Raw genomic sequence first — 15,859 nt, 5'->3', positions numbered from 1 at the left:
AGATTAAGTAACCACTAGTTTGTATGCTCTTTACATATATGTCATTAAATCTACAAAAGCTATTTATTCACAGTATATATTGATGGCAAGAGCAGTTCTTTGTACTTTTTGTTAGTGGTTGTAATTTTTTTTTCATTTTTTTGGGGGTCACACCTGGCGATGCATAGGGGTTCCTCCTGGCTCTGCACTCAGGAATTACCCCTGGCCGTGCTCAGGGGACCCATATGGGATGCTGGGAATCGAACCCGGGTTTGCCTCGTGCAAGGCAAACACCCTACCCCCTGTGCTTAATAGCCCCGTGGTTGTAATTTTTAAGGTTATACATAGAAAATAAAATTCCACTTGCACTTTGAGTTTATACATTAAAACAGATTCTATAATTAAACACATGACAATAAAAGTGAACAATTTTTAAAAAATATTCATTGCTGAGAACCCATGTCAGTCATTAGAGATATTCATGGTTAAACTAATTTCTGTGCTAATTTAAAATAATTCAATATCTGTTAAAACTAGTATCGGAACTTCTGTTTGGTAAGCCTACTCTAGGTTGATCACCTATATACCAGGTTGATTAACTAAAAGCATCTGAACGATCTGAGAGATCTGAGAGATCTTAAAGAGCTTTTCTTTTAAAAAATATACACTTTTTAATAGTGACTTTGATCTTTTTAAAATAAGTACTTGATTTAGAAGATCTGGATTTGCCACTGATCTTGAATAATTGATGCTAAAGCTAGTGAGTTATTCTCCTTGAAGACATTGAGCAAAAATGAAAAAAAAGGAGTAAGAACAGAAAAGCAGTATATGTCACTCTGGGAAATGAAAGAATTCTCTATTGGTCCTGAGGTGGCAGTTCACAGGAATTTTGTTCCATTAAATGTTGTTATGTTTTCAAGTTTAAGTTTTCTTTTCACAGGTTGTTAGACTATATTAAGTAGACAAGTTTTTACAGAAAATAAATTTTATATCAAAATTGAGTGCAAAAGGAGCACAATCAGGTGGACATAAAGAATTAAGACAGCTCCTCACGGGAAAACAAATTGAGCAGAATTATTGTCATCCTTGTCATGTAGGACCCTGAACAGTATTTTTGATGACATAGTTAGAAATAAAAAAAAAAGAAAAGAAAAGAAAGCCAGGAAATCTTAATTGAAAACGTCTTCTCCCTAAGAAAATTCTTTTTTTTTAATTTTTTTTTATTAATTAGTGAGTCACCATGAGGATACAATAACAGATTTACACATTTTCATACTTGTGTTTCCCTCTTACAATGTTCAAGCACCCCTCCCTCTACCAGTGTCTATTCTCCACCACCAGTGAACCCAGTATCCTCCCACCTCCTAATCCCATCCCCCCTCCCCCACTGCCTCTGTGGCAGGGCATTCCCTTTTATTCTCTCTCTCCTTTTGAGTGTTGTGGTCCACAATATGGGTATTGAGTGGCCATTGTGTTCAATGTATCATTTACTTTATGTATGCATCTCCCCTCCAGAGTGAGTCCTCCAACCACATCTTACTTGGTGTTCCCTTCTCTCTCTGAGCTGCCTTTTCCCCCAGCATGTGAGGCCAGCTTCCAAGCCATGGAGCCAACCTCCTGGTAGTTATTTCTACTATTCTTGGGTGTTAGTCTCCTACTCTGTTATCTTATATTCCACAGATGAGCGCAATCTTTCTATATATGTCTCTCTCTTCCCCAAGAAAATTCTTTGAGAGAAACTGTAAGCACAAAATACTGAAAACTTCTAGATTATAATGGTTATCAGAAAATTCATAGGAAAATATTCTATTTCTTCAAATGGTAGAAGATTTAAAAAAAAATTTGGTAAATTGTAATATTGTATTGTAGTATAGACTATAATAATATGAATATACCTTGAATATTTTGTTCAATAATGTCATAGTATAAAATATTATATAATTAACGTAAATAAAATATTAACGTGCCCAATAATACAGTGAGTAGGGCACTTACCTTGCTCTTGCCTTACTCAGGTTCAATTCCAGGTGCTAATATGATCCCCTGAGATCTGCTAGAAGTGATCCCTTTGTGCTGCGCAAAGAGTGTGTGCTGAGTACCATTGGGTGTAGTCACCAAACCAGTAAATAAATAGAATTGGTAGATAGATAAAAGTAATAGCAAGACAAAAAGCTTGTATAGTTGTAACTGTACAACTAATTACAGTCCTTACATGTGCATTATATTTCTCAGTGTATGTAACTTATGTTGCAGTTGATGAAAACAAAGATTTGCAAACGTCCCTTAATTTTGTTTAAGTAAAGATCTTTAACAGTAGAATTTATGTATTACATTAAGATTGGCAAATTATAGTAATTATTAGATATGTATATTGCAGCATTTGTGCTGGCTTTAGTATTAACCATTTTATGAATATGTAAATAAGAGAAAAATAAGTCATAATTAGAGATCTTTGCTAATATAATTGAATTTTGTTGATATTAATAATTTAAGTGCATTTATTCCAATAATGAAACCAGATTTCTTCACTGTATTTTCCTGTGCCCTTTTTTCCCAAGGATAATCAATTATCAATGTGTGTTAAGTTAGATTTCTTTTCGAACTCTTGTCTTATCTGACATAGATTTTGGTAAATATAGTTTTTTCTGAATATGGGGCATATTGTTTGCTCACTTTATTATATAAATCCTGGGGTTGGGAAGGGGAATATATGAAGGACTTTTCTTCTGAGTATGTTAACCCCTTTAATGTACTTTTTGTAGACCTACTTATGTGTGTCCTGAAGCTTTTTTCTATATTGGTCACACCATTACCATTTTCTTGTTAACATGAAAATCATGTTTATCTGTGATAAATTCATATTCTCCTCTAATGTACGCAAACATACCTGATATTTTCCCTGTACATTTTTTCTTATTTATTGCAAGGAGCAATTTGCTGAAGTTGTCTGGATTAATTGCTTGTTTTTTCATTTTGATTCTTTCATATGCCAATTTGATGGTATAATATGAGTTCAGCTTCGGTAGTAGCATAAAGCCCAACAAATTTCATAATGTATATAATTCAGGGACCTAAAGAAATTCTTTCTTGATCATCAGTTCCAAATGGGAATGTTAATTGGAGATGCAGTGTCAGATTTTACCTGTGTGATAGCCAAGGACCCTGATTCCTCCCCTCTCTTTTCCTTTGTACCTTTTGTGATCTGATCTCTGCAGGTTTATATGAGTAAATGCTTGGTACCAAGGTCAAGGCATTTTTCTCCTTCAAGTCAGTATTCATTAGTACTAAATTAGGAAGAGTGAAAATCATTTTTGAGGTTAGACTTCAAAGCAATAAAATCTGATGTGTGCAACTACAATTTGATATTCAAAATGTTTAAGTGAATATTTATTCAAAAATTCAGATTTGCCATAATGAAGAGCAGTATGGAGGTTATTCAAAGTGGCTGAAGAATGTGGGCAGGAACAAAAAAAAAAGACAGGGATTTTAGATTATGGTAATCACTTGACCTGTGTAAAGATTGGATGATAACGTAGGCTGTCATAACTTTTAATGGAGATAGTGATCATAATCAGGATGATATATTATCTTTTTCAGTAGTACAAGTATATGAGTATGAGTCATAGTCTAATGACTTTTGTAAATAAGAAAGCTGAGATGTGTCATTCTGTAACTCATGCAAATCACAGTTTAAATGGAAACAAGTTTCCACTGAGAACCTTTTTACTGACTACATAGCTGTCACTGTGTTTTCCTAGGTGTAGGGAAAAAATGTCAGGTCTTTGACATGAAATAGCTCAAATTGACTGGAATAAGCTACTATGTTGAGATGCTTACAGTTAAGTAACATGGCAAAAACCATTCTTATTAATTAGCACTGAGACAGAGAAGTCTTCAGATAGGACATGATATTTCAGTAAATTGTCTTGACTTAGGAGTGGGCATTTAAATGGAAGGTAAGAGTGAAAGTTTGGCATGGGGTAGCAGGTGAAACAGGAGAAGAAGATGATTAAAGTGATAAGTTAAAGCAGATATAACCAGACTAAAGACCAGAATTAAAATGTAGGTAAATGTAGGCTCTTTAAGGACTGTTTTGCAAAATCTAAAATTCTGATTGCTTTTTTAGTAGATGCAAGAAGTCTTTTAGTGGAAAATTTAAATGGATAGAAGTTATCTTGACAATTTCAAATACTAAAAACAAATCTGTCTGGGGAGGTTAAGGAAATTAAAATGATTTGCTTTAAAAAACAGGACACACGGGACGGGAAATTTTACTTTGTGGAAGGACACAAAGGATAGTAAGTATATTTTCATTTTTGTCTGAGGACAAAGTACAAAAAAATAAGATTAACTCTCAGCAGAAGGGAAAATCACCTACCTACGGGGTCCTCACACAAAAATTGAGTGTGACTACCATAAAAGATTCAAACATTGTTGTCTGAGGCTCTCTGGCTATGTGTTAATTCTGTTTGCTCAAAAAGCCTGCCTTCAAAACCAGAGTCAATTCTGAAGATTTTGGAGCTGAAATGAATATACTTCAAATTTACCAAAAAAATACCTTACATGGCAACCAGTTATCCAGATATTTTTCTGTATGCCTAACTAAAGTTTTAGGAATGTGTTTAACATGTATTTTATCTTTCATTGTTTAATTCATAGATCAAGAAGGCTGCTTAAGGGGTTGGAACATGTGTTTTGTGTGCAGAAAATCAGAGCTTAATCTCAGGAACTGCATTGTCCCCGGGACTTATTCCTGAGCACAGCTGTGTGTGTACCTCTGCAAATATATAATATTCATATTCATTGGAAAAACAGAAATTATCAGTATATGTTATATAATCTGGTATTATTTTGGTTTTTATTCATGTATTATTTCAGAACGTTTTTAAGGATTTGGGACTAGTTATGAATCATTGTGTATACCTAACATTTTTTTTTCCGATGATTTCAATTAAAATAACATTTGATTTTTAAACTGATGGCACATTGTCAGTGAACCTTGATTTATTTTTAAGTACATTTATAACTAGAGTTTTCAAATAATAGAAAGTGCTTTTATCTTTTTCAAATATTTCCAATTTCTAGAATGGTTTGGGGAGTTTAAAAATTTCAGAATATGAAGACAGACTTAGAAAGATTGCACTCATCTGTGGAATATATTATAACAGAGTAGGATACTAACACCCAAGGGTAGAAGAATAGTAGAAATTAGTACCAGGAGGTTGACTCCATGGCTTGGAAGCTGGCCTCACATTTTGGGGAGAGGGCAACTCAGAGAAGGGATCACAGAGCATAATGTGGTCAGAGGCCATGTGGGGGAAGGGTGATGAGACTGAATGTAGACTAGAGACTGAACACAGTGGCCACTCAACACCTCTATTGTGCACCACAACAGCTAATTAGAGAGAGAGAAGGAAAGGAAATGCCCTGCCACAGTGGCAGGGTGGGGTGGGGGGAGATGGGATTGGGGAGGGTAGGAGGGATGCTGTGTTTACTGGTGGTGGAGAATGGGCATTTGTGAAGGGATGGGTCCTCAAACTTTGTGTGGGGGAAACAGTAGCACAAAAATGTATGAATCTGTAAAAAAAAAAAGTAAAAAAAGAAAGAATTTCAGAATATGTATATGTCAAGGCATTATAAAGTCAGAATTTTATTCATCTTTTTGCATCTTGTATAACAGTCTCGTTCTGTTGTTGCCTAATTGTGGTTCCTGAGATTTAAAGATAGAGAGAGTATAGGCAGGGATGCTCAACCTTACTTGAATTTACTGAGGAAAAACTTGAAACAGTTAACAGTACATCCACCAATGATACTTTTGACAATCGTGGAAAGAATTATTAGAACGTTTGATGTTAATATAAAATGACAAATTTTCACTTAACCAGATGAAAAGTGGAAATTAATTTATTTTTTAAAAATGAACCCAGTTGGGGCCGGAGCGATAGCACAGCGGGTAGGGCCTTTGCCTTGCACGCGGCCGACCCGGGTTCGATCCCCGGCTTCCCATATGGTCCCCCAAGCACTGCCAGGAGTAATTCCTGAGTGCAAAGCCAGGAGTAACCCCTGAGCATTGCTGGGTGTGACCCAAAAAGCAAAAAAAAAAAAAAAAGAACCCAGTTACTTGATTTTGCACATACTCAGATTTGATTACTTTTTTTTCTACTCCAAAACATGTATATATACATCTAGTTCATGAGGAAGAATGATTTATTGACTAAATACTGTTGATAATCAATATACTTAGCTCCCTTTGACACAGAAACAAAGTTCATCCTGAAAGACAACAGAATGTCTAAAATGTGTGAATGCATCTACACAATGGAATACTATGCAGCTGTTAGAAAAGATGAAGTCATGAAGTTTGCATATAAGTGGATCAACATGGAAACTATCATATTGAGTGCGCACTTCATGAAAATACAAAATCCAACTCTCGTTAGGAAAGTGAAACTTGCATTGATTATTTCACAGTACGAAGCTTCAAGTCATGATGACGTTTGCTCATCCTTGAATGTTGCCATTTCAACTTGTAGTATTTAAATGTGTTTAAGGGATCAGCATGATAATTTTCTTCTTGTGGGATTAAAGCAATCACAAAATTCTAAAATATATAATTGTGATCACTTGAACTATCAAGATCGTATCTCCCATAGATGTTTGTCCTGAGCTCTGAGATTAATATTTCATTTCAGTGATTCTATTGTTGGACTAAAAGAGTAACTGAAAAGCTGTAGTGCAAAAAAATTCAGTATGATATTGATTTGTTAAATGTGTTGGTTTTATTTTCTTAGTGACTAAAACAATAAGGATTAAATTATTCTGTAATTATCTAAATGCCTTCCACAGGCTTTTCATAACCCTTCTTGTCGAGAATTCCCATTCATCCTAAGCATAGTAATCCTTAAAGCCTAAAACCGTGCATCAGTTTGAACACCAGTGCACAAATCCATCATCTAAGGATTATAGAATTAAAACATCCAATAAAATGATGGAATTTGATGCTTTATGCCATATTTCCTTTTTTAAAGTAAATTCTTAATTTCATTTTCAGCTAGTAAAAATATGAATGTTCGTTAAAGAAATCACTTTCTCACATCATAATTGCTGTGCTTTATTTATTTTTTTACATTGTAACCATAAATTATTATATAGTGCCTCTGTAAAGGAGGCTCATAAATGTGAAATGTAACCAGACAAATATAATATGTGAGCAGGCAAATGAAATCTGGCATATTATCCTGATTGCGCTGTCAGATTCTGTGGAATAGTCAAGATAAACAGTCTTTGGTTAGGTGCCAGAGAGACCCCAGGGAGCTGGGAATAGCCCTCAGCCATTGCCAGGTGTGGCCCTCCTCCATGAAAAAGCAAAACAAAACAAAACAAAACGGAGACTCTAGTTATTTTTTTTCATGTCTAATGCAAGTAAAACATGTGCTCACTCATTTTAATAATATTTGTAAGTGAATTGAGCTTTCAAGAAAAGCTATATAAAGCAAAGGAGAAAATGCTGATAACATAGAAGAACACATTATCTTGGTCTATTATTAGCAATAGTGAAGTGAGTTGTCTTCTCATAAAGATAATCGTTCATTTTGTCATAACGGTTTAGACGTTTTTAATATCAAGGCTATTTTCTTTTGTGAAATTACTGTTTTAAGTTCATGATAATACTGCTAGATCCCATTGGAAAATTGCCTCCTGTGTTTTTGTTGTTGTTGCTTGGTGGGGTTTTCTTTCTTTGTTTTTGCTTTGGAGCCGAACCTAGCACTTACTTGTGACTCTGAAACTAGGGATCACTACTGGCAGGGTTCAGGGAACTCTATGAATAAAAACCCACTGGTGATTTTACTAGTTGCACCCAATTTGAAGGCAAGTGCCTTACCTCCTCTGGCCTCTAAGTCATCTGTGTTAAAGGAACTACAGTGAATTGAACTTATTCATTCATTTCACTTGTTTCAGAAAAACATCTATCAATTTTAAAGATACTGAAAAATTCTGTTTTCTTACAGATCAGAGATACTAAGTCATCTGATCAGAAAACAACCCTCTTGCATTTTATTGCTGAAATTTGTGAAGAAAAATATCGTGATATCCTGAAATTTCCTGAAGAACTGGAACATGTAGAAAGTGCAAGTAAAGGTAATGATTTGTAATTGCTTTTAAATAGTCGCTTGTTCTAAGTATTATATCCTAAGTGCAAGGATTAAGTAATCTATAAAATGATATTTTACTACTGATAGAATAAAGCCTGAATATAGTTCATATTAGCTTGTTATCCAGAGAACAGTTACTTCAGTAATCTGCTTCTGACTTTATTTTTAACACTGCTAGATTATTGATACTTTTATATCTCTTGCTAGATAATAAATTTATTTACTTAATCAACACACAGTATATATTATATAGTTTGAAAAGGAACATTGCCGTTCAGCTTCGGATGATATAAAAAAAAGATAGTGTGACAGTTCTTGCTTTAATACATTTAAAAGCTAGAAAGCCAGAAAAGACATATATACAAACATTTTATAAAGTGATGATAAATATGAAGCATTCAGAGTGAAAATATGCTGTATTATATAGTTTAGATGAGATAGCAAGTACTTTTGCATGTGTCAGTAAAAGAGTTTTTGGAAGAGGCCGAAAGACTGAAGCATGAGGGTAGAATGTTTGGGGACATGGCAAAGGGCCATGATTTCGCTAGCAAAAAATAATATGAGCAAAGTACTGTGACACAATGTGATAGGATAGGCGTTGATGTCATTAGCTATTAAACAACAATGAAGTGTCTTTCTCAGAGAATCAATTTTGTACTAAGTGATCTGATCTTGATGTGTTAGGTAGCAGGCCTTTAGTGAAAATTTAGAGTAGACTGTTGGTCACCAGAGAGGAATAGTACAGGGTGAAAAACTGTATTCAAGCGTTTATATGTAATTAACGATGTGGTTGGTATTACCAATTCTTACAACAAGTTTAGTAGTAAGGAAGAAAGGAGCTAAATCAAGGAAACAGTTTTTGAAGATGAGAGTATACATATGGAAAACTATATTTTCCCTCCTAATAAAAATAATTTGTCATAAATATTATATTTAAAATTACACTGTAGTAGCTCCATGTTTTTAAAAGTTTGAGGCCATTCAGTAAGTTCTCAAAAGCTTATGTCCCCCAGGTTTATTGCAAATATATAAACCTGTTATTGTTCTTAGAAGGAGTACAAAGTATATTGACAAAACATAGAAAATTATTTGTGTAATACTGTTCAGTGGTCAATGCTGCTGGCCTACAAATAGCCATCAATTCCTCAGTATATATCTTCAATTTAATTGCATATGTCCAATTTTGTGATCCGAAGACTGAAGTAATGCTAACAAACTATGATCCCATTTATTTCATGTTCTTTTTTAATATAATAATACTTTGTATTACAATGGGAAATTGTACTCACTGTAACTGAAAATTTATAGCAGATTTCTGGCAAATGTTTTTCCAAAGAACCTCCGATATCATGGCCTTGGCTTTAAGAATGTACCTTTGTGTCAAGAGATATATTTCCTAACAGGTAACTAATAGAAAATAAGTGTAGGAAAATTAATATTATAATTTGGAACATTTCACACTTAAGACCAATGCGTTTTGGAGGGGGAAAGCGAGGAATGCTCAGGGTTTACTCCTGATTCTATACTCAGCGATCTCTCTCTCCTGGTCGGCTCCGGGGCCCCTGCGTGGCCCTGGGGATCAAACCTGGATTGGACGCCTGCAAGGCAGTACCTTACCCGCTGTCCATGTGCCTCGACCCTGAGACCAATTCCTATGTCAGATCATTTTATCATCCCTTTTGGACTACTCTCTACCCGCCTTTTCTTCTATAATGTATTTGTCAAATACAGATTCAATATCAGAGATATTATGGGAAGATGTATATCTAGGAAAAGTTTAAACGAAATCCACTGTTGATTTTCAGTGCTGGTTTTGAGTTCTTACATTATGGGTCTGGAAGACCCACCTAAGCACTGAACGTCCAGTGGTTAGGGTGAGCTGGCAATGACGCCTGCCTGACCGCAGTCCATTCCTGGCATCTCGTATGGCTCCTCGAGTCTTGCCAGAAGTATTCCTTGAGCATAGAGCAAGGAGAACGGCAGGATGTGACGCCAGTCTTCCTCCCCATATATTTTCATAATGACTATCTATTAATGTATCACAAATACCTATTCGTCTTCAAAGAACCAGGAAGAACTGATAGGAAACCTAGAATGAATCTTGTATCAGCTTTGAATTTTAGCTCTCTCTTTATAAGTACACATACATATGACACCATATGCAGTTTTCACCACCACTGCAGGCAGTGTTATCAGTTGAATATTTATGATATATTAAAATTCTAACCCTAGCTCTATTATTTACTAGTTACATAACCTGAACATTAGCTACTTAAAATTCCAAGATTTTTCTTCCTCATATATAAAATGGCCATGAAGCTTTGACAAAGATGAGCCAGCAGGGAAGCCGGACTCCAGGTCTTGCATTTGAAGGGGCAGTTAGGAGTAAACTCTGGACACTAAATCACTCCGGGAGCCAATCAGTTTTAAGCAGACAGGAAGTCACTCCCAATGGTTAAAATGGGTCTGACAAAAGCTATGGGAATTAAATCTCTCCCACAGATCAGATGGGAACCAAGGGGGCAAGATAAGATTGTAGAACATAGGGTCTGTCAAGACAAGATCTGGGGCTGGGGAGCTCAATAAAAATATGGGGAAATATCTCCAGTAGAGGATACCTGACATCAATTGTATTAATATATGTAAGTCCTTCAAAATATATTATATACAGACTGTGTGGACAAGGCTCAGGGATTTAACTTTTGTGGCATGAGACAAGTTGTGTCCACAGTAATCTATCAAATGCTGGTTGTTTCCATATCAAATTTATATAACATTAAGATTTAACGATTCCACATATTAAAAACAGCCAGTAAAAATCTTAGCGAATATATCAATTGCAATTTTGCTATTGACTATTGTTGTTGTTTTTGTTGTTATTATTTATTATTGTTGTTGTTGTAGTAATATTGATAGTGGTTATGCATCTTCATTAGAATACCTATAGTTTGTCTAGTATCAGTCCAGCTTTTTTTATATATTCAAGTATGCTTCTTTTATATTTCTTTCTTGCAACAGCACAACCTCTTTCAGTTTCAAGAGCAATATGTGTTGTATTTTGATTATTTTTCTTTGTGTATGTTTTCCTGCCAGTTTATTCAAAATACAGTTGCCAGAAATTCCCTTTCTGTCTTACTGTTAGCTTGGCAGAAATCCCTGCTCTCAAGTTATTGGACTATTTATTTTTCCTTTTCTGTGAAATGCAGATTGAGCTCTTAAATCTCAAATTTCTTAAGCACATTCGATCTGCTTGCCTCCCTCTTTCATTTTTTTCTAGTTCTCATTTTATTTTATCTAGCTATGTTTTCTGTTAAGCCTTTTTATTCATTTTTAATAATCATGCCTTTGTATAATTTCATGCTGTATTACATGTCTAGAAATTTCACCTGCCCTCTCCTGAGACAGCTGTTGTTTGTCTGTTAGTTTGTCAGAATCCTTTTCAGTTTTTTTTTTTTTCTGGGGTGTGTGTGTGTGTGTAGTGGGGATGGGCGCTGGGGGAAAGCACTGGACCATGCCTAACTGTGGTTAGAAGCTATTCCCTTGTGGTGGTTTCTCCAGGTAGTGATCTGAAAACTGTGATTGTCCAGAAGAATTCGTTCTATGGCATGTAAATAATGATCTCAGCTTTTTAAGCTATATACCAAGTCCCTTTTTCCATTTTTTAAAATATTGTGTATTACCAAAGCCTTAGCTTAAAATAATTTTAAATTAATTTTTCTGAAGTTAAAAAATACAAAATAAAATGTCAAGGACATTAATTTCTCTTTATTCTTAAAATAGTTTTTTTTGAATCTTCCTTGTCTCGTTTACTTCATACACATTACTTTGCTATTTGAATCACATCCCAACACCTTCAGCATTGAATATGGAACACACACGTGCATACATGTAGAGCCTTGACTTTTTTGCAAAGTGAAAATAATCAAATGCTATATATTCATTTATGTCAATTTTAGTTTTGTTTTGGGCACCACATGTAACTCTGATCAGGGCTACCTTCCTCTTTGCTCGGTGCTCAAGGATCAGTCCTGGTGCTTGGGAGACCATATGGAGTCCCAGAGAGTAACCTGCGCAGGCCGTAGACAAGGCAAGAGCCCTGCCCACTTTAATGTCTTTCCAAGTCCTATCATTAATATTACATCGACACTCTCTCTTAGTGATGTATTCTCCTCCAGAACTTAAGCAAAGAGGAACATTTTGTTTGAAAACTGAAGAGATACAAATGGTATGATATTAACTCACTGATTCAATTATGGAGCTTGTATTTAAAGATAACGTGTTTGCATTAATGTTACTACCTACTCATTTGAGGGGATTATTCGAATCCATATAGTTGGTAGAGTATGTTTCTTTTTTGCCAGGTATACCAAATACATTTATGTCAGTTCAGTACTAAACTTGTAGGCTCAAATTAACTGACAAAGGGGGAAAAAAAATCACTTTGGAGCAGAAGGAAAACTGAAGTATGAAATATGTTGAATTCAATTAAAAATGTACTTTGCACTTATTCCTTACAATGCAGAGTTACTAAAATTGTGTGGCTTGATGCATGGTATAAAGTGAGTATAATTGCCTAGAGTTCTGAAACTCATAGATTTTGAGAAATGTTTTGTCATTTTATATTAAAACATTATGGATTAGAATGAAGTATCCAAAAGATTGTAACTTAATTGGTTGACAGTGGTTTTTGCCACACCTGGAGGTGCACAGGGTTTGTTCCTCACATGTTCCAAAAAATCAAACACAATTTCAAAGAAATAGTGTTCTTATAGCAGATCCCTAGCAATGAGCTCTTGTCTTTCGTCGTGTTCCATTATGCGTTCACATCTTCCACCAAATGGGTGAGAAACATTTAAAAAGCACTGTTAAAGAATTATAGAGAAGCTCAAAGTCTTTTTTTATTTTACTCATTTATCCTTTGGTTACGAAGAGGGGTGGTGGTGGAGTTAAACAGGGAGGATGAGGAATGGAGTGCTTGCCTTTCTTGCTCTTTTATTTTGGTTTTTGTTTGGGATCACACCCAGTGGTGCTCAGAGATCACAGCTGGTGGGTGGGTTCCGGGGATCATGTGGGGTATGGGGGACCTAACGGGGTCACCCGCTTGCAATGTTAGAACCCTTCCTCCTGTACTATTTTTGCTCTAGACCTGGCGAGCTTACATTTCTTCTAAGTAGATATCCTCATTAGACTTTATGAAGTTTCAGAATCAAACAGGATGTGAAATTTTACCAGCAGTGAAATTAATGAAGTAATATTGCTTTCTATTTTATTTCATTAAATTTTGAATCGACAGGCCCGTTCATTTTATGTTTGACATACAATGAAAATGAAATGAAGGCTACAAAGATGCTGATGCCCTGTGGCCAGAAACATGGTAAAGGAGTTAAGGTGTGAATGTGATGGACCCTAGTTTATATCCTTGTTACTATTTCATCACCCAGCACTGCCAGTTATAGTTCTGTGGACAGCGAGTTCCTCCAGCATGACCTGGGGACCATATAAGATATATATGTGTGTGTGTGTGTGTGTGTGTGTGTGTGTGTGTGTGTGTGTATACATATGCATATATATGTGTATAATAAATATTTATTATATAAATCATTGCTGGTTTATTATACATTTTACCAGTCCCAATGAACATCATTTTTTCTTTCAACTTTGAGAATTTTCAGTTTGATTTAAAACTTCCAGTATTTTATAGAGTAGCTCCAGGGATTACACCTAAAAGGTTAGGTTTAATTAGAACCATTTCATTCTACAAGGAAATGTATAATAATATATTTGAAGGCACCATTACTCCTAAAGCTTGCATAAATCCCAAACGGCTTTTGTTTCAAAGCAGTGTCATCTTACAAAATAAAAGCTGGCTGGGAGTCCTATAAACAGTGGTAATTTCTAATGAACTTAATTGGTATATATTTTAATGACTAGTTATATATTTTGATGTCTGTTATGTTTCCATGTCACATTTGTAAGTGATAAAATTTTTATCACTCTGACTTTGTCACAAGTTTATTAATGATCAAAGTTCAGGTTAGAGGAAATGTTACATGGCACAATCTGTGAAAGAAAGAAAAAGTAAAACAATTGCAGTGGCCAAAGTGATAGCACAGCGGGTAGGGCATTTGTCTTGCACACAGTGGACCCCAGGTTTGTCCCCGGCATCCCATATGGTCCCCCAGCACCACCAGGAGTAATTCCTGAGTGCATGAGCCAGGAGTGACCCCTGTGCATTGGTGGGTGTGGCCACAACAGTAAATAAAACGAACAAAAAACAAAAAAAAAAGCAATTGCAAAGCAAAACATTTAGGGGAATGAAAGAAAAAGAATTAAAGCAACCCTTTCTTCACTTCTAGAACTGGCAGAAGTTAAGTTCATATAGACTCTAATTAAGGAGGCCATGATAGTATTTAATTCAAGCTCATCATTCTGAAGTTGAAAATTCAGAGGGCCAGGGTGATGATGGGATTTTCCATGCTCACATTACTGGGTGTGGCGTGGTGGCTTTGGGGGTGGGGGGGTGGGAGTAGACAGGTTTCTAGATCTTGTCTATTGTTTTAACTTAAGATTTCAGCTCATTTTCCCTGCATAGTCTAAAATAATAATATTAGAGATTTGTGTTCACGTCTTGGAAAAACAAGCAAAAGCCTGGTGGAATATCCATGCTACTTCCTGTGTGTGGTGATCCTTACTCCCTCTAATGCCATTTTAACATAATTAACTTCTCTGTTTGTCACAACGTCACCATAGTCTTTTTAGCGAGGGATAGTACAGAGGTTATGATGCATGCATTCCAAGACATGCACTGCATCTGCTACTGTGATTCAAATCCCCAAGCTATATATCACCATCCCCCCAGCACTGACAAGAGTGGTTCCTGAGCTCAGAGCCAAGTATACCTGAGCACCTCAGACTTTGATCTCCCGTCCTTCCCCTCCTCCAAAATTACATATACAAAAGTACAAAAAATTATAACATATTTAGTGGTATAACACACGTAATACTTGTACTTTTTAATTGCGTGCTTTTCTATATGACTTTTAGAATGTAGATTAAGTTTCTTGGTTGCAAGGAATATGCCCCATTTGTCCCAGAGGTCTCAGTTCTTGTGCTGTATTTCAAAAGTAAAAATGTTCAATAAATGTTTATTGCACTGATTATTTCCTGTCATTATAATGTAGCAGTCATATTTTTAAATAAAACATTTTGGACAGTTAACAAAAAGTAAACTGTGAACTGCTATTTACTGTAAACATAATTGAATTGAGAAGCCAAATACACTAAAGACAACTCTGGGAGTTAATAGTGTTCCTTGTTTCATATTCTATTTCTTTTTCAAAAAATAGTTAAGATTGTTTGCAATTTAGATAATAATAAATAGAACTTACAATATTAGAGGCCACCTAAGTGGAAGTATTTATCAAGAATAGTATGAATAAAGCATCTCACCAAGGTACACAGCAATAATCTAGGACGTAGGGTGTTTCCCTTGCATATAGAATATACAGATTCAGTGTAGTACCCACTATTTTCCCCGAGCACCTCCAGGAGTTATCCCTGAGTGCAGAGTCAGGAGTCGGCCCTAAGCACAGCTGGGGTTTGTCCCAATTCAAACAAACAAACAAAAAACCCAAACCATCTGACAAGGAGATCACAGCTTTCTAATTTGTGTTTCTTTTGTTTTACCCTAATGCCTGAAAAAAATTGAATTTAATCCTCTACTGTTT

General features: G+C 35.4%; 1 protein-coding gene across 1 annotated transcript in view; it reads left to right on the top strand.

Annotated features, from left to right (window-relative positions):
• The window catches only part of DIAPH2 (diaphanous related formin 2), a 724,307-nt gene that overhangs the window by 371,971 nt on the left and 336,477 nt on the right, over positions 1–15,859 (top strand). The window contains exon 23 of the mRNA XM_055121637.1: positions 7,989–8,118. Within this exon, the coding sequence (XP_054977612.1) occupies positions 7,989–8,118 (130 nt within the window). The remainder of the gene's footprint in view (positions 1–7,988; positions 8,119–15,859) is intronic.

The sequence above is a fragment of the Sorex araneus genome, chromosome X, assembly GCF_027595985.1.
Source record: "Sorex araneus isolate mSorAra2 chromosome X, mSorAra2.pri, whole genome shotgun sequence".
Taxonomy (NCBI): Eukaryota; Metazoa; Chordata; class Mammalia; order Eulipotyphla; family Soricidae; genus Sorex; species Sorex araneus.
This window is presented reverse-complemented; position numbering and strand designations above follow the sequence as displayed.